The 20,850-nt window shown below is 37.6% G+C and overlaps 2 protein-coding genes across 2 annotated transcripts; both read left to right on the forward strand.

The window, feature by feature from the left end:
- Nucleotides 1-7,496: 7,496 nt before the first annotated feature.
- LOC149501638 (uncharacterized) lies at nt 7,497-8,582 on the forward strand. Its single transcript, XM_089732538.1, has one exon. It carries the CDS (start codon nt 7,497-7,499, stop codon nt 8,526-8,528), a length of 1,032 nt encoding a protein of 343 aa, XP_089588664.1. The 3' UTR covers nt 8,529-8,582.
- Nucleotides 8,583-13,573: 4,991 nt separating this feature from the next.
- On the forward strand, nt 13,574-14,729 carry LOC149501639 (uncharacterized). Its single transcript, XM_089732337.1, has one exon. It carries the CDS (start codon nt 13,574-13,576, stop codon nt 14,564-14,566), a length of 993 nt encoding a protein of 330 aa, XP_089588463.1. The 3' UTR covers nt 14,567-14,729.
- Nucleotides 14,730-20,850: the final 6,121 nt, after the last annotated feature.

Raw genomic sequence — 20,850 nt, forward strand, 5'->3', positions numbered from 1 at the left:
TAAGATTGGTACTATCCTAGACATAGTAGTATGAATCTTGGATAGTTGGCACGAGACATTCCATACAATATAATATAAAAATCAAGAGCAATACAGAGTCGTGTTTCAGATAAATACTATTCGTGATCGTGCCACGTCTATCCTTGGCAGACTTACTTCATAATTTGCAAGTGGAGTAAGCCGTCTCTTCGTAGTAAGTTCACATTTTACAAAAGCCATGTCCGTCCTACAATGATCTATACACCCGCATCCATAGACACCCATCATTTGCTTCAGTCCCGTCTTCGCTGGATAGCCGTTGGAGCGCCGCAGATCGTGAAGAACTTCAATCTTCACGAGAGTATGAGCCTTAAATCCAACGGGAAATGCCTTAGTCGGCGTCGAAAGGCTGTGCGGTATGAAAATTTCCTCAACGTGCTCTTTTCTTTTTTCGAGCAGGGGGGCAGATCTCCTGTGAGGCTTACGCGCCTAGGGGGCGCGCGGGGTATGTGGGACTTGACGGTCTGCAGACAACGTGCCTGCCGGTGACTATTCCTCAAAAATTGGCTCCTGCAAGAGCCAGTCACCCTCGATGCCCTGGACACGTCCTTACGAATATATCCGATCCGCTATTGTTGTCATTAGAAGCCTGCAGCTCTAACAACTAAGAGTATAGGGACACTGGTAATCGTACTCGTTGAAGTCGTTAAGCTCTCCGAAGACTGACGTGAAACACGGGCCATAAGACGAGCCTGCAGAGTTTCTGGGCGGATCTTATCAGCGGATCGCAATTCCGATTAAGCAATAGGCAGGTCCCCTTCGGAAGCGCTCGAGAAGCTATTCGTAAATTCCATCACTCCTGGCTGAGCCCATGCTCGCCCATCTGTACTGGCGAAGCTGGAAAGGCCTTCGGGCTGTCAGTGCCGCCCCCCATCTTCAGACATCAACACGAAATTGAATAGTATTGTAGTATCAGTGGCCCCATCCACATAGAAAAATATTTAGATTAAAATATTTCAAATCTTCTGTTCACTAACATAAAACCGCTAACACTAGAAAACTTTCACTGAAGTAAAATATTCTCCGCGCAACAAAATTAACGGACTGAAGACGTCCGACTAATTAGAGTTTTTCATTACGCACGTGCCGAGGCAAAATTGAATTTTTCAAGGAACTTTATAAGAACGAAACGTGTCTACACGGAATTATTAATACGAAGTATTCATTAATGCGCAATTAGGAAAACGGAGGATGCACGACAGATGTCCAGAAATTTATTTAATTCCTTTTACATTTTCTTTTAATATAAAATCTGGGAAGCGCGAGTCAGATCTCATTTCTCGAGACAATTCGATGTAAATTCGATTCAATATCAGACGTTTTTGCACGGTAGAGTAGGTAACTTTGGAATGGTTTTATTTGAGCTTTTAAAAGCAATAAATAAGTTTGTAATAAAGGCGAACGGTCTATGTTCGTTAAGTTAAGGCTTGGTAATTAAAAACTGAATTCAGATCATAAAACAGTTTTGCTGTTTTAGTGAAAGCAAGAAATTTACTTTGATACCGGTTATCACAAAAATATTATTGTTATTGATGTCAAGGGAGTTTATACACCTGTCAATGAGACACACGTGGACATATTTTGACTATTCAAAACCATTTTACTCTTTGTCTATTTCAAAATCCAGCATCAACTGAACTAATTTTCTTGTACAGGTTTATTTTATTTTATAAATGTAGATTACTGTCGCCAGTGCTGTCGGGACCGATGCATGCGTCGCCTGACTTCGCAGCAAAAATCCATTAAGGCAAATTAAAAATACACATATTATTATGTATATATGTATATTCTTATTTATCCTGGCTGATCGAATTGGTGATTAAACTAGGAAGGGCTAGAGCAGCTGTGGTTTTAAATCTGAAATGATGGTAGTTCATGACATATTATTTTGTCAGCGTCCACTAAGGAAGGATTTTTTTTAAATTTTATCTCTATAAGGGTAAAACAAGAGATCAATGGAAGTCCGTCATTTTCAAGGGGGAAAAGCACAAAATTTGGTATACCTCAATTTGGTTAGATATACATAAATATACACGTATAGGTCTTTACAAAACATTATCTCTAAGATGGTAAATTACGAATTAAAGTGATATAGATAAAGGGACTTATATTTGTTTGTATGTTTATGAAATGCCAAGACCATTTTTCCATCACATATATCTTGGTAAAGCAGCTCCCCGTTGAGTCTCTGTGCTCGTTAACCCTTATTGTTGTTGGATATAATTGCAAATGCCAAAAATCTCCCCATTCCAAAAAAAAAAAACAAGTTTCAGGCCACAAACCATTTAAAATGTATTAATAAAGAATGACTTCCGAACTTTAACCTACTTGGATACACTGAACGTGTAAGACGAATCATAATACAAAATACCATACGTTGTTTCATAAAGATTTGTTGTGTTTTAAAGTACTCAAGCGTAAGCCTGGAGGTGTGTAGCGAGTTGTCGGGAAGTTTCATTCGTTTATAATGCGTAACTTCGTTTCATGACATTATAATATACTTAGAAGTGTCGTGTCAAAGTACTCAAAGCTACTGTATTCTCAATATCAAATGGCAGAATGATGAATTACGTAATAGTATACTGGAAGCCACGTAATGTCTAAACATCTAACGCCCCGGGGAGCGCAAATCTAAATCACACTTTCAACTTTCATCCAATGTGTAGTTTTGAATGAATTATTTCTGTAAATTTTAGTTTTTAATGATCAAAAACTTTGTTTAATTAAATAAAAACACAATTTTAACGTAAATGAAAATGCTTGGCTTGAAGGTCTTCTAGTAATGACCTCTAAACAGTATGGAGGTAACGAAAGTGTTAGCTCTTTTTTTTCTCAAATTAAATATAAATAATGTATTTAAAAAAAGCGCTCGTTCGCAACACAACAGCTTCGAGTTTTGAGAAAGGCAAGGTTCAAATTCTAAACGAAGAAAAGAAACATCGTTGTGCTGACGAAGACTTATAGACAATTACAAATGTACACGGAAATAAGAGAGATCTAATAATATTTGTAAATTAAATTTATTTAATTATTGTAACTAAAATGAAAGGTGCATGCAGCAGAGATGCGAATGTTGCGATGGATGTGTGGAGTAACGAGAATGGATAGATAGAATACGAAATGAATATGTTAGAGGAAGTCTGAAAGTGGCACCTGTGACAGAGAAGTTGAGAGTTGCGCGTTTCGGATGGTATGGACATGTGACGAGATGAAATGACAATGAGCTTGTTAAAAGAGCTTTAACTAGGAATGTGGAAGGCTTTAGAGGAAGAGGTAGACCTATGAAAAATTAATGGATTGTGTAAAAGACGATATGTGTAAGAGGCGAGTGAGCGAAGAAATGGTATGGAAGGTGAAAACATGTAGCGCTGACCCCAGGTGACTGGGAGAAGGGCAAAGATATGATGATTGTAAATAAAAATAAATTTACTAAAATTTGCTAATCCCGATTTAATCCATGTGTACACGTAAATAAATTGAACAAAGCATGGTACGTCAGATATGTATCTGTACAGTCGACGAGCCTCCCACCGTTCTGCAGCACCGATAATGACACTCCCTTGTGTACAGGCCCTTATGAAAAAGGGTTGTAATCGGTAATTCAGATCACGTACTGCCTTCAAGCGTGACTCGTAACGAAAGACGCTAATGGCCGTTGAAAATATTTTTTTTCAGATATTACCAGGGGCACCGCTTCTGCGAGGTGCGATAAAGTGGCCCTCTTATTAATGCTATGGAATCGGTTTTTTGTTATTTACTTTAAGGCCACAAGGATTTGTAAGTACTGCATTTTTTTAAGTAAACCTTTTTGGAGTTTACTCCTTTAGAATCGATTTACATATATAGGCCCGGGGTATGAAAATTATGGGGACCAAAATCGTACTAGCATGTCACACGAAATGCGTTATGCGCCTGATTGGCTCCTGATTGCGTGATGCGTGCGCGCGCCAATCAAAATCGTACTAGCATGTCACACGAAATGCGTTATGCGCCTGATTGGCTCCTGATTGCGTGATGCGTGCGCGCGCCAATCAAAATCGTACTAGCATGTCACACGAAATGCGTTATGCGCCTGATTGGCTCCTGATTGCGTGATGCGTGCGCGCGCCAATCAGGAGCCAACGCGCGGCCGCGTTATCGCAGGTGACGCCGGGCTGCTGCGCCGGCAGTCCGCCACAAAGCCTCGTACTGATCGCGCGTTTCTCTCATTATTTTATTTTATTTTATAATCGTTCTTGAGGAGTAAACTCCAGTCGTGCGTCGGAGCGGACACACACACTTTTTTTTTTATTGCCCTTGTAGGCAGACGAGCACACGGCCCACATGATGGTGAGTGGTTACCGTCGTCCATGGACTTCAGCAATGCCAGAGGCAGAGCCGAGCCGCTGCCTACCGGTTAATACTCTCCACAAGCCACGTTTGAAGAAGGACATGTCATAGCGCTCGGGAAACACCGTGGAGGGGCACCTCAAACAATTGTTGTTGTATTCGATTCGTTTTATTCTAAATTTATCCTTCTTGAATTCAAGAATTAAAGTCGAGCTATTTTTGTGATTTTGAATGCAAGCAACTTAAATCTTAATTATAATGTTGTTTTTTTTCTTCATACTGGCTATTTTTATTTTCAATATTATTCATGGTAATTACTGCTTAAGCATGTGTGTGTGAACGTTCGTAATTTCCCAGTAATTACTTCTGTTCGTTTTAATTATTATAATAGATTTATTTTTATATGATACGTAATCTTAGCTTTTTATCTTTAAGCGTGAACGAAGGTTGACTAGCATTTGTGACGACAAATTTCAAAATTATTAATATATAGTTTATTACGTACTTCAAAAGACTGCTCTGGAAAAGCATTATGCTGTACGAAAAATCATGAAATAAATTAGCGTTCATTAAAAGCTTAACTCCACGGGTAGAAAATTGTGGGTTGGTGATCATGATGAAGAAGTAAGGGCAAGTTGTGATTTGTGAGTCCGCACGGGTAGGTACCACCATCCTGCCGATTTCTGGCGTGAAGCAGTAACGCGTTTCGGTTTGTAGGGTGGGGCAGCCGTTGTAACTATACTTGAGACCTTAGAACTTATATCTCAAGGTGGGTGGCGCATTTACGTCGTAGATGTCTATGGGCTCTAGTAACCCCTTAACAACAGGTGAGCTGTGAGCTCGTCCACCCATCTAAGCAATAAAAAATAAATAAAAACTGAGACCTTAGAACTCATATCTCAAGGTAGGTGGCGCATTTACGTTGTAGATGTCTATGGGCTCCAGTAACCACTTAACACCAGGTGATCTATGAGCTTGTCCACCCATCTAGCAATAAAAAAATAAAAAATAATGTAAATATCAGTACGAAACTGTTTTTGCAGCAAAGTCGGATTCATGCAAATAACGACCTATTGCAATTTGAAATACGTCACTAATATAACAACGGCACATCGCAAAACAATTGTCCCAAAACGTAAGTCCCATTTCAGTATCCGATTGTTCCAATAACTTATGCCTGTCAAAATAGAGATAGATTGTGAACATTCCATAACGACGAATGTATAAAAACTACGTTTTGTTTGTTTTTTACCGAGAGTAAATCGACACACTGTTGTTTTATTTTAAACCTTATTTGCATAGTTATATTTTTGAAATTCAATTGAACGTATACAATATAAACATATATAACTAGTCAGGTCATAAGTATTGTCACACAGTAAAAACTTTTCTTTTAGAATGCTGGCCACAAAAAAGTTTATTGAATTCGAATTTCGAATTGTTCATGAAAATAAAAATGTATACTTTTAGAATTTTACTCATTTTTAAATATGGAGTGGACGCTTAAAGAAGACCGTGTTGCAGTTATTGCGTTGCATCGTTGCGGTTACGCGCCAATTCAAATTTTTAACATACTGAAAAATTTGAATATAACCAAAAGATTCGTTTATCGTACCATCAAACGATACAATAAAGACTCTAGTGTAGATGACAGGTCAAGAAGTGGTCGCCCTCGGTCTGTTAGGACTCCAGCAGTGATAAAAGCTGTGAAGGCGCGAATTCAAAGAAATCCCAAACGTAAGCAGAAACTGTTGGCAGGTATTTTGACCGTGTGCGCTTTCAATGATCGTTTATCGAATTTGAGTTGAAAATTAACATAGCTATTGGCATACGGTATACGGTCTAAAAACCTATCTTAAATAATATTTGACTGACTCAGTGGCGCAGTAATTAACGCCCCCGGCTATGGGTTGAGGATCGTGGTTCGATACCCACTTTTAGCAACATTTTGTGTTACGAAAACAGTACAGTACATCCTTGTTTTTGGTGCTAGTGTGCTTAGTGGAACAGCGCCCATTGCGGCAAGTGTAGGCAAACGTTCTGTTATAACCCTAGTACGAACACTATTTGGCTGACAGCCCTAACCAAGCTGTACAATCAGCATACCCGAGCTCTCCTGTTCCGTCCGCCCCGCAAACGGACAGTCTTGTACAATCTTTCGACCCGAGCGGTCAAGTCTGATTCAATCTCTCGACCCGAGCGGTCAAGTCTTCTCCTATCCTCCTAAATCAGTGCGCGTGACTGTCGTCGGACCTCCATAACTTCGTATTTCATTTTTTAAAATCTACGTAGCGAATCCCGCTATAACATTTTGGTGGCAGCGTTAAGGGATCCAAAACACGGGTCCTCGGATCGTCTCCGTCTACTCGAAAAGCTCATCGCCGTATCCTGAAGAAAACAAGAAAGAAATCACTAAGTCTGTCCAGAACCAGTCCGCGCCATACTACATCCACTGAATCCAAGAAGACTCAACCACTGTATCCTGAAAGAAGACTCAACCACTGTATCCTGAAAGAAGACTCAACCACTGTATCCTGAAAGAAGACTCAACCACTGTATCCTGAAAGAAGACTCAACCACTGTATCCTGAAAGAAGACTCAACCACTGTATCCACATACTATATCCACTGAATCAAAGAAGAAAAATCACTGTATCCTGAAAGAAGACTAATCACTGTATCCTGAAAGAAAAAACCCACTGTGTCCTGACGGAAGAATCAACCACTGTATCCTAAAACAAGAAAACACCACTGTATCCTGAAAGAAAAAGCATCGTATCCCGAAAGAAGAATTCCTCATCATCATCACATTCCGAAAAAAATCAAGCATCAACCAGGCCGTTTCCTGTCAACCCGAGCCGAGCCTCAATCGCCTTATCACCGGAATGCTGAGACTTCGAGCTACAATATTCGTCGCCTGCGCAACATTGTTACAGTAAGCCGTTCTTTGTTCTAACATTATAATATAAACAAATCGTATCAAGATTTCGCCGCAGTACTTCCGACAATAATTTCAAAGCAAAACAATCAACCCTTGTTCTTAATCGTTTCAACCAAACCTATTGTTATATTTTCTACATGCTAATTCAAATTCTATTTCTATTTTAAAACTTTAATAAATTTGTTACAATGCCATCGGACTCCAAGGTACCGAAAGAAACTTTGTCGCTTCCTCTCCAAGTTGATCTACCTTCTGAATCAGAAGACGATAGGCCTCTTGACTCATTCGAAAAAGAAAAAATCAAAAAGTCCTCACAAATGCAACTAGACCTAAGCATACTTTTAAAATTCATTAAACCATACGATGGGAGTAAGGAAACTCTTAATTCATTTTTAATAAATTGCAACAATGCCTACGAGCTCGCGAATAAAATTCAAAAACCAATTGTTTTCAAATACATTCTATGTCAACTGCAAGGTCGAGCTGAAATCGCATGCTCCATTAAGGAATTCAATAACTGGGAACAATTAAAAACATTTCTTAAAACACAATTTAGTGAACGGAAGCATTACTCCTACTTACTAACAGAATTACAGGAAAGTAAGCAACAGATAAACGAAAACATTAGTCAATATGCGCTTAAAATCGAAACTCTGTTATCTCAACTTCTTACGGAAATCTCGCTCAACACTACAAAGAATAAAGAAATTCATGGCCGCGTCGCAATGATGGAGGAGTTAGCCCTTCACCACTTTCTAATGGGACTACACCCGAGAATATCAAACATCATTAGGTGTAAGTCACCCCGTACGCTGAACGAAGCGATTAACTTTGCTATATCCGAAGAGAAAATTCAACAAACTCTGTATAGACGCAATGCGCCCATAGATCACGTACGCCCGCGAAGAATAATATCAAATAATCCTAACATGTCTCGCGAAAACCGTAATCAATACAACAACACTCAGACTCCGCGTTACAATCCACAAAATACCAATTCCAATTTAGTGTGTCGTTACTGCAAAAATCCGGGTCACACAATCGAGAACTGTAGAAAGAGAGAGTATAATAACAAATTCAAAAACCAGTCCATCCCTGGTCCTTCCACTTCCTACCAAGCACCTAATCAATTTAGGAAGGTTAATCTAATTACCGAACAAAACGGATATGACACGGTAGACTATAACGAAATTCCAAAACAAGAAAATTTAAACGCATAATGGACTCCCGCCGGTGTCACGAGAGTCCAGCATCAAGACACTCTCTCGTGCCAAATCAAAACGACACCAATAATTCAAAAACAATCCCGCTGTATCAAAAGAAACTCACTGTATCCTCTGTATCTAACTCACTGCATCAAAACAAAATCGCTGTATCCTCTGTATCCGATTCGCCGAATCAAAACAAAATCGCTGTATCCTCTGTATCCTCTGTATCCGATTCGCCGAATCAATATAAACTCACTGTATCCTCTGTATCCTCTGTATCTGATTCAATGAATCAAAAATCCACTGTATCTACTAAACCTAAACAATCGAATTCAAAACAAAACACTGAATCCATTCTGCAAACATACAACATTACTACTAATCCTGCTAAACAACACTTACCATTCATCGAAACAAAAACGACTCTATCCTCTGTTCCGTTCAAGCTACTCATAGACAGTGGCGCATCAATCAGTCTCATAAAGGCAACGTCTATTCAAAAAATGCCAAAAATTACAAAAGAAGTAATCGCGTTCAACGGTTTAGGGTCATCGGAGAATGTAATACACTCCCTAGGCCACATCCTAATCAACATCCTATCAGCCCAACACCGGTTCCATTTAATCCCAGACCTAGATTTCCCTTATGACGGAATAATAGGCAACGACTTCCTCTCCGCATTCAATTCCCAAATTGATTACTCTAAAGAAATACTCACCCTTGGCGACCTAAGCTTCAAACTCCAATTTCATGAACCAACCCTCATTATACCTGCCAGATCCGAAGTCGTCGTAGAATGTTCCATTTCCAACCCAGAACTAAAAGAAGGCCTTATCCTAGATCAAAACATCTCCGACGATCTCTTAGTAGCTAACTGCCTCGTAAAAACAAAGGCATAATAGAACCTTCAATATCCCCTTGGTCCTCACCTATTTGGGTTGTACCAAAGAAACTCGATGCATCAGGCCAACAAAAGTGGCGTATAGTTATAGACTATAGAAAACTAAATGACATAACTATTGGAGATACCTATCCCATTCCCCAAATCACAGAAATCCTAGACCAATTAGGAAAAAGCACATACTTCTCCACTTTAGACTTAGCCTCCGGATTCCATCAAATTCTCGTAAACCAACCTGAAAAAACAGCCTTCAGCGTCCCTCAAGGTCACTTCCAATTTGCCCGCATGAGCTTCGGACTCAAAAACGCCCCTTCTACCTTCCAACGTCTAATGAACACGGCTCTATCCGGTTTACAAGGTCTACGCTGTTTCGTGTATTTAGATGACATCGTCTGCTATTCCTCTGACTTAAAAACTCAAATTCTAAACCTCGCTGAGATCTTTCAGAGACTCAGAAACTTCAACCTCAAACTACAACCTGACAAGTGCGAATTCCTACGACGAGAAGTCGCTTACTTGGGACACATAATCTCCACTGACGGAGTCAAACCTAACCCAGATAAAATAAAAGCAGTCGTTGAATTCCCTACGCCTTCTAATCCCAAAGACATTAAATCCTTTCTTGGTCTCGTTTCCTACTATCGCCGGTTCATCCCCGACTTTTCAAAAATTGCCAAACCCCTTACCTCCTTACTAAAGAAAGAAACTCCATTCAATTGGGAGAACCAACAACAAATATCATTCGATCTCCTAAAACAAAAACTCACTACTGCCCCTGTGCTCGCCTATCCCGATTTCTCCCAACCTTTCCTTCTAACCTGTGACGCATCAAATCATGCCGTCGGATCCGTACTATCTCAAGGACCTGTCGGAAAAGACAGACCCATCGCGTTCGCCTCTCGAACACTTAACCGAAGCGAAGTCCATTACAGCACCACGGAAAAAGAATTACTAGCAATATTGTTCGGATGCAAAACCTTTAGGCCATACCTCTATGGCAGAAAATTCCAAATCATTACTGACCATAGACCACTAAAGTGGCTATTCAACCACAAAGACCCAAGCAGTAAAATGCAACGCTGGCGTCTTAAACTCGAAGAGTTCGACTACGAAATCATTTACCGCAAAGGCAAACTTAATTCAGCAGCCGACGCTCTTTCTCGATATCCCGTGAATCCAATAATTCCCTCTGAATCCATTGATGAAACTCTGAATCCAGAACCTCTGTCTCCTGACGAAAATCATGACGACTTACCATTCAGTCCTATCACGCTAGAGGACCTTACCGTGAATCTTCCTGCTATTTCCGACCAAGACAGTAACGAACTACCCTGTATCGACCTACTAGAACAAGACAATGACATGCTACTTCAATCTAAATCCGCTGAATCCCCTGAATCTGCCAATCCTACCAATCCTACTAACTCTAATGACATTCCAAATCCTATTGATCATGAACCGTTGCCCACTACAGCAACCCCACTGACTCCACAAAGCCCAAACTCGAACCCCGACAACATCCTAGAAGACGACTATTCCAAATTCTTAAAAGAGATTAACAAGAATACGACATTCAACACTAAAGTTATTGACCAAAACCAGAACCTCTTAAAAACTCATTGCCAGACGATACTAGTCCCGACATCAATAGACATGGATGAATCCAACCCCTACGTTCCTGAAATAATGGAAACCCTTTCCAATCCCGACGAAACACTATACCGTGAAAAACAACTGTACTCCTTCGAAGAGGTCCCTTTCGGCAACAAAGTAACATACCTCATGTTCGTCAAAGTACACCACTTCGACGATTGTTCCTATCCCGAAATATTTCAAACTCTCAAAACGACTAGAAATCATTTAATAACACTGAATCCTCCTATAACTGAAATTGCTATCCCAGACTTCAAAAACCCTTTCGAGTCACACTCATTCGCCAAAATCTACAATATCCTAGTATACGTATTCCACAACACGAACATAATCGTTAACATATATCATAACAGCATCATATATCCCTCGCTTAGTGAAATTAAGAAAATACTAAAAGAAAACCACGATATTCCTATAGCTGGCCATTTAGGCGGTAACCGAATGTTAAGCAGAATAAAAGAAAAATACTATTGGAAGGGAATAAAATCCGATGTCGAAAATTATATCAAAAATTGTACCCTATGTCAAGAAAACAAAGCCCTTAGAAGGTGCAATCGAGCACCGATGCAGATCACTACTACTTCCACTAGCCCTTTTCAAAGAGTCTCACTCGATATCGTCGGACCCTTACCCGAATCAGGAACAGCGAAACTCAAATATGTCATGACACTCCAAGACGACCTTACTAAATATTCAGCAGCTTACCCATTGCGTAGTGTATCAGCTGAAGAAACTACAGACTGTTTGATCCACTTCATATCCCTTTTCGGAATACCTAATACTATCTTCACCGACCAAGGCACTAACTTCACTTCAGACCTTTTCAAAAGCACTTGTTCCTTCCTGAAAATAAAAAACCTTTGGTCAACGCCATACCATCCCCAATCCCAAGGAGCTTTAGAGAGAAGCCATTCCACACTCAAAGAGTACCTAAAATCATTTGTGAACGACAACCAAGATGACTGGCCCCGATATGTTTACACAGCAATGCTAAGCTATAATACGGCCATTCACTCCACTACCAACTTCTCCCCATACGAATTATTATTCGGCCACAAGGCATTTATTCCTGACTCCATTTATAAACAAGACCTTACTACTTACCCTGACTACGTCAGAATGCTCCAACATCGTCTCAAGCAATCTTGGGCCAAAGCAGCCGAAAACATCGACAAATCCAAAGACAGATCAAAATCCTACTATGATAACAAAACTCGTCCTATAAAATATAAGGTTGGAGACTTCGTTTATCTAAAAAACCATTTAAGACTCCGAAAAGCCCTCTCGCCAATATGGAAAGGCCCATATAAAGTGATTCAAGTTCACAACAACAACAATGTCACTCTATTAATAAACAGAAAACATGTGAGGCACCATTTTGACGAAATAAAACTGGCAAGTGCCACTCCTAGCAATTAGTTCAAAAAAAAAATTATAATTTACATTATTTTTACTATTTACATTACTCATGTTTACTATATTAGTCGTAAGCTATATTTACTCAATTTTAATTAATTTAGTTAACCAGTTACATTTTTATCATCTCTTACTAACTCGTACGACTTTTACTATGTCATACTATTTCCTACTAATCCCTTAATTAATTAAGCACCGCTGCGTCGTTACTAAAACATAAATTAATCTCTAAATCTATAAACACAAATCGTCCATTTCCAGAGCATCAAGTTGCACAACTCCGCAAATCGTTACTCAGATCTCTTCCAGTCCAGGTATATATTTCCATCACGTCGGAAAAACAAAACTAGCAAATGGTCACTTAAATGTACTAATTCCTGTAGACATATCCCGAATTAAACCCTATGTCGAAAACATATTTCAAACACTTGAAACAGTAAAAACCCTCTGCAGGCAAATCAGACAAACTAACAATTCAGAATGCCAAAGTATGATCCACCCCTTACAAACTCGTTACTTAGACCTTTTGAAAGAATATTCTTCTATATCACATCTAATGAATAATAGAGCAAAGCGCGCTTGGATAAGCGGCATCGGCATAGCAATGAAATCAATTTTCGGTACCCTGGACGAAGATGATGCTTTGAAATATGAAAACGCCATAAATGATATCCAAAACGAACAAAAGAGGCTAGCTTCATTAACTAAGGAACAAATTCTTGTAACCAAATCAACTATACAAACGTTCAATGAAACTTTCAATGTCATAAAAGAAAATGAAGAAAAACTCAACGTGGCTATCGAAAAGCTTTCCACTCAATTGAGAAACTTATCGCGAACATCTAGTAATATATTAATCAGTTCCCAATTCAATATCGTATTTAGCAATCTAGAAACTGCCCTCTTATGTTTGTCCTTCCAATTGGAAGATATTACAAATTCCATTCTTTTTAGTAAATTAAATATTATACACCCATCTATTCTAACGCCGTACCAATTACACCAAGAACTTGTCGAGAATCACCGACACTTACCTAGCGACTTAGAATTAGCCACGAGTCTCGGTTTAAAACACATACATACTTTAATGAAAATTTCTAATGTTATAAGTTATTTCTTTAATGATAAGATCATGTTCGTTTTACAAATTCCGTTGGTAGAACCTCAAGAATTCAATGTATACCTCTGTATCCCATTACCTGTACCTCATAACGCTACAAACATAAACTCCTTCAGCACCGTAATTCCGAATGAGAAGTACCTAGTTATAAGTAAGGACAAAACCCGATATAGTAATTTAAGATCCCTAAGCCAATGTAAATCAATCAATTATGTATACTACATTTGCAACATTGTAAAAATTCTCTCTACAAACGCCAACCCATCCTGTGAAAGCGAATTAGTTTCTAAAGCCATTACCACCTTGCCAACTCTATGTAAAACTAAATTTATCCACGGAATCATAGATGTATGGGAACCACTCAACAACAATAAATGGATATTTGTTCAATCCAAACCAAGTAAACTGTCAATCGATTGTAAGAACCTAGAGATAAGAGACTATATTATATCAGGCACGGGAATCGTAACTATCCCGATAACATGTAAAGGTTTCTGTAAAGATACCCGACTATTTCCCAATTCTAATGTCCTTAATATAAGTCATCCTACTATTAAGCTAGATTTTAACATATTAAACGATTCATGTTGTAACTTTGCTAAATTCAAAGAAGCCGAGAATAACGTGCCCCACATTAAACTAAACCAACTTGACCTTAACTTACTTAACCATCTATTAGAAAACAATTCAAATTTAATTCCAGAACTAGATAAAATAATTGAACACCCTAATCATTTTACAAAATATGGCGCACATTATTCCTCCTTTGTGTTATTTCTAATTCTAATCATAATTATTGTATCTTTATGTAAACTGTATCGCTATTATAAAATAAATAAGCCCAACGACGCTCACGATCGCACAGAGATCCCAATGATCATCGTAAACAATCCAGAACAACCCATTCCTAATCCAGGAGCACTAGATACTCCGTCACCCAAGACTCGCCGTAACCTCTAGAACCACGGCATCCTCGCCTTCTCTTCATCAACCCCTATAATAATAGCATCCCCTACCAAATCTACTAAACCCTCTTCCAGATCCACTGCATCATTTCCAAATCAATAAACTTAGAGGATCAAGCCCCTAAGTTTATTTTCCCATGGGGGGAGGTGTTATAACCCTAGTACGAACACTATTTGGCTGACAGCCCTAACCAAGCTGTACAATCAGCATACCCGAGCTCTCCTGTTCCGTCCGCCCCGCAAACGGACAGTCTTGTACAATCTTTCGACCCGAGCGGTCAAGTCTGATTCAATCTCTCGACCCGAGCGGTCAAGTCTTCTCCTATCCTCCTAAATCAGTGCGCGTGACTGTCGTCGGACCTCCATAACTTCGTATTTCATTTTTTAAAATCTACGTAGCGAATCCCGCTATAACAGTTCCAACTCCATACCATACTATTTTAGTTAACTTTTACGCTATCGAGAACGTTTAATTTTGTTAAAAAACTCGCACTAAGCACACAGATGACCTTGATTGCTTCACTCTAATTATTTCTTATTATTACGAGATCGACGCTGTGATGTGTGCTTAGACATCACTAGGGCTGAATAAAATAGTCTAAAATAAAAAAATAAAAAACATTTCTTTTAATAAAAAACATTTATTAGCAAACACTACACAAGAACTGGATAATTAGTTTGAAATCGACTTTTCGTGTTCAAACATGAAAGCACGAAGTCTTCTGCAAACGAACATTGAAATTATTTTTTATAGGTATTTTTAATTTATTTTATTTAGTAGTTAGTGGTTCAAAACGTATCGAAGATTCGTAAGCAAATTCCAAGAGAATTCAACCGGGTCATCAGGCACCCTACATCTGAGCATAATCTCATCCATGCCGAGCTCAAAACCCAAGCTATTAGCGAAATATAAAAGGTTGGCCGCAATTCTCGAGTGCTCGCTTAGAACCATATGGGGCAGCTCGTTAGATGGGAGCATGGCGATTTGTTTAAAAACTTGCTGAAAAACGCAAGTCCATTTTCTTAACAATAAACTTTCTGGTCGGATATAATAGCATGTACGTAATAGTCTAGAATTCATACGCTACTTAATGTATTGTTCAAATGGTTTTCTCTTATTCTTTGTTCGCTAAGGTTAAAAATGGCTAGTAAAATACTATGTGAATATTTTTTTTTTATGAACAACGCAAAAAAAATTGATCGTAAATAAAACAGAAAATACATTAAAATTTGTTTAATTAGTAAAAGATTAAAATAAAAATAAATAATAGTTAAAAAAAACAAAAAAATATTTTATTGTAAAAAAAGCGTGGGCTGCATGTTATATCAGTAGTTATAAATATTTTATGAACAGATATGAGTAGAAGGGTTATTTTGATAATATCCTGAAAAGCACCCCACGCTTTTCTATATCTATATCTATACTAATATTATAAAGAGGAAAGATTTGTTTGTTTGTTTGTTTCGAATAGGCTCCGAAACTACTGGACCGATTTGAAAAATTCTTTTTCCATTAGAAGCCGACATTGTCCCTGATGAACATAGGCTACTTTTTTAAAAATTTTTTTTTTTTTTTTGGTTTCATGTGTGTTTTAATGTTTCCGAAGCGAAGCGAGGGCGGGTCGCTAGTTAACAATAAAATCATTTTTACTTAGACTATTTTTAATTCAAATTTGTTAAAATTTATTTTCTATTTTTTAGTTGGATTTTCTATAAAAGCGTATTTTTTTAGTTTTTTTAAACTATTATTTACTTTTAATTTTTTAGTTGAATTTCAATTTTTTTTTAAATATTGAATTGTCATCAGTCTTTAATAAGTATGCCAAATTTCGAGTTAATCCGACGTTTTGAAGGGGGTCAAAATCATGTTCAAAGATTCCGTTACATACATTAATACGTCTGAAGCTAATAAAAGCGTATTAACAAAAGTATCTCTGATATGTCTTATGTCAATTGTTATAGACATCTTCATCAAATAAATAGTTAGTCTTCATTGCCGATTTAAACATTAAAGTTATCATTTTTAGAAAGTATACCTAGTGCAGCTATGCTCTGTAAAATAAAAATAAGAAAAATCTAGAGACATTAACATTATAGCACTCAGCGGGTTTCCTGCGAAACTTGCCGTAATAATTCTTTAAGGAGCCATGAAAAACTTTGCAAACTGCACTGCGACATTGCTGTTTACAAAACTATAAACATAAACAGGCTAACGTATTCTCACGTATCAACAAATAATTCTATATTTTCCAAATTTATAGGTCGTGAGTCCGCACGGGTAGGTACAACGGACCTGCCTATTTCTGACGTGAAGCAGTAATGCATTTCGGTTTGAAGGGTGGGGCAGCCGTTGTAACTATACTGAGACCTTAGAACCCATATCTCAAGGTGGGTGAGCTCCGGTAACCACTTAACATCAGGTGGGCCGTGAGCTCGTCCATCCATCAAAGCAAAAATATACATGAATCTCGTAGCACTTTAAATACTCGGGTCCGTCTTAAAGAAATATGATTATGTACACATTCAGCATTTTTATTTATTTACTCAATACGATAAATATTATTTCCAATACATCAATGAAACAAAATAATTTGTTTAAATTATCTCTTTTATCTTGTTTCATTAGTTTGTTTGCTATTTAAAATACTTGATGCGTTCGTAAACACTCTAAACTATGTGTGTATGTATTTAGTATTTTTTTACAAACGATTTTCGCTCAAATATTATGTTAGAAATCAAACCCAACTCTCTGGAATTTAAAAATTATAATTAGGTACCTAATAAGGTACATAGAGCCGCAAGGATTGGTGATCTTATTGACAAAAAAAAAATAGCCCTTGTAAGCAGACGAGCGTACGGTCCACCTGATGATGAGTAGTTACCGTCGCCCTTGGACATCAGCAATGCCAGGGGCAGAGCCAACCTGCTACCTACCTTTAGGTACTCCCCACAAGCCTCATTTGAAGAAGGACAAATTACTACATTTACCGTAAAGATATTGTATGTTCCGGTTCTTTCACTTATAATTCATGACTCCTTTAATCCCATGAAACCAGACTATTGTGAAAGCATGTACCAATCTAAGCAAAAGTATAATTCAATTATAAATTGTTAGCAACATCGAGATATTAAAAATGTATATTTTAATATCTATATTATTAATACGTGAAGCAAAAACTTTGTTTCCCTTTTTACGAAAATTGCGCGGACGGAGGAGCATGAAATTTTCCACACTTATAGATAATATAGAGAAGAAGTGCACAATGCAATTTTTTTTTAAATAATGCATAAAATATATATTAAATCAATAAAGAAAACATCACACACACTACCATGTATTTGACACGACACATATATATATATATATATATATATATATACTCTTTGTTTATTGTCAATTGTCAAACTTTTGTTAGTGTTTAAAGCTTGTGGTCAATTTGAGAATAGATGATTATTGTTTGTCTTTGTTATTATTTATGTATAGTGTAGTTTTGGCGAAATCTGTGATTATATTATATACGTATAATAGTATTTGACAATAGAACCTTATTAATGTTTAAACATAAAATTTCCATTGATTAAAGTCGAATTTCGACTACTGCGGGACCACTAGTGCATGTCAATTTTCTACCTTAAAGACTTGAAGTTTCTAGCTAAGTGCAAATCGTTGAAGTAAATTCTGCGACAAATTGACCACCTTCTCTCATTTTGGACGCCACGTAATAATTAATAGCAAATACTTTAAAACGATTTTCATTTTAAATATCGGTTCGGGATTCGCGCTTGCTCCATTGAAAAGAATCGAAACAGGCAAAACCCATAAAAAGTGTGGCAATATTTATTTATTTTTGTGCAATTCCCACGTGGAGAGTCCGCGACTTTATTTATCGCTTTCATTTATTTCAGTTCGACTGTATTTAAATTACTCGTGTGATTGTCAGATAATATGCGAACGGCGCATTTCTGTTGAACAAGAAGTCTGTGATCGAATTCTGTGACGCGGCTGCTGATTGCAGTAGGCATCTAGAGCGTTATGATTTTGCGCGACTTGTGGGTTCGTATTATAAAAAAATGTAACTGAAGCATTTTCCAGAATAAGTAAAAAACAAATTTTTCATTGATGACGCAAGATTACACAATTCTTTTATTATCAAACACCATGATTTGAATAGGCAAAGAAAAAACACTTATGTACTGGTTTTCAAGCGGCTTTCTTCGTTTTATTTAGTATCTTTGTAGACTGCAAGCTTAGTTTTCTCAATAAAAAAAGTTAGAACTTATCTGATTCTTTACTACCAGATTTAAAAAAAAAGGTCGACCATCAATCCGATTGTTTTTTATGTTATATGTTATAAGAGAACTTTTTCTAGGTGAAATGATTTTGATGAATTATATGCCTGTTTCAAAAATAGATTTTAAGGAGTTTTTTTATTCCAAAATTTCAACTATATCTGACCAATAGTTTTTGAGGACATCTTTTTGATTACAACTACACATTGATGATATTCAATTTACTTTATTAAGTAAAATGTTTTTATTTATTTATTTTTTATATTATTTTATAATAGAAAGAAAAGAATAAAAGAAACTACATCCTTGAGGTACTAGTGATTATGGTCGAATTTCGATCATTTGACGAAGACTACTCCGTATAATTAGGTTGCAATAGGTCGCTTTCGGACATCTGTTGCGGGCAGCGAGCCGTCCTTAATTAAAATTAAAGCAAAATTACGAGCGATACGAGGCCTCAATATTTAATTAAATATTTTAAAATTAATCTTCGGGTCAGCTTGGATGTACCAAGCGGTGTTGCACAGATTGATACATTTTGTAAAATTATGTTGAAGTTTTCGTCACGAAACTTCGTCGAATTCGTGGTAGGACCTCTTGTGAGTCCGCGCGGGTAGGTACCACCACCCTGCCTATTTCTGCCGTGAAGCAGTAATACGTTTAGGTTTGAAGGGTGGGGCAGCCGTTAAAGCTGTACCCGAGACCCTAGAACTTATATCTCAAGGTGGGTGGCGCATTTACGTTGTAGATGTCTATGGGCTCCAGTAACCACGATAAAATAAAAACGATAGTATGACTTTACATTACTTTATTTGCATGAATCGTATCTTTCCAGATAAGTTCGGTTTTCAGTATCAGTAGCTGTGTGGTGCCCATTTCTTCTAGTAAGTGTCGTAAAAAGTGACAAAGAGAATCACCGTTAATGGGTGGGATCGTTTTCCGACTATCGTACCAGCTTACTATGATCACCAACTGACATTAACGGGTAGTACATCATTGTTACTGGTGGTAGAACCTCTTGTGAGTCTGCACGGGTAGGTACCGCCGAGTTCGTCGAGGACGGTGACCGGTGCCTGAAGAGCCTAAAAGCACCGAGAGTGGATCTGGAGGTTCCGACAAGCCATGTTTTGGGCGATGGCCGCTTTGGTTTGCGCTGTCGCCTGGGTCCGATATGTAGCTAGCGGTGGCTACGATAAGGGGGTTATTGTGTCGCGCCGCTTTTTCAAAGTGGCGTTCTGACGCTTCCTTCAGATACTTACTAGTATCGGTACTAGGTTTAGGTCGATGTGAAGATCTACATTCCGCACATACTACTTTCAGCTGCTTCTATATTCCGTAAATACTAAGACAAGAGTTCAGTAACTGTTTACTAAAATTAATTTTTCTGAAAGCAAACATTAGATGTTTATGTTACATTGAATTCGTTCAAGTACCGTCTGTGCTTTTTACTGTTATTTTATACCGCACTAATCCATTATTGATGCGAGCAAGTTTTGCGAGAATCTGCTGTTTCAATTCGTTCGTAGAGAGGTCCGATTTATTTTTGAAATTTATTTTCACTAAATCAGATTTCGGGTGAAGACATATCAAAATTCAATTCAACGTAACGAAACATTGTTTTCGAATATAAAATACGTTTACGTTCCGCTTCGATTTTAATTCCACAAGAAAATAATATTATTGTTTTTATTTTGAAATCGTCTTTTTAGATTTATTTCAAGTTTCATTTTCAGCTTATAGAATAGACGTTCAATGTGATTGAGATTTTAATTTGATGCCATTACTGGCTTACATTATTTTCGAAAACGTATCTGACGTTTTTAAATTTGAGTTTTCGAATATAACTTAAGTATCGGCTTGACTATACCTTTGGCATTGTAAATGTCAGTGAACGACGGTATCCATTTATCATCAGACAGATTACCATCATACAAAAAATAGAATATCTTTTGTAACTAATAAGTTCGTGGTATAAATATACCGAATCAT

This window comes from Bombyx mandarina, chromosome 13 (assembly GCF_030267445.1).
Source record: "Bombyx mandarina strain Sakado chromosome 13, ASM3026744v2".
NCBI lineage: Eukaryota > Metazoa > Arthropoda > Insecta > Lepidoptera > Bombycidae > Bombyx > Bombyx mandarina.

Bases quoted from the DNA above. Each gene is read 5' to 3' on its own strand.
- LOC149501638 (XM_089732538.1), top strand. From the start codon at position 7,497: ATGCCATCGGACTCCAAGGTACCGAAAGAAACTTTGTCGCTTCCTCTC.
- LOC149501639 (XM_089732337.1), top strand. From the start codon at position 13,574: ATGAAAATTTCTAATGTTATAAGTTATTTCTTTAATGATAAGATCATG.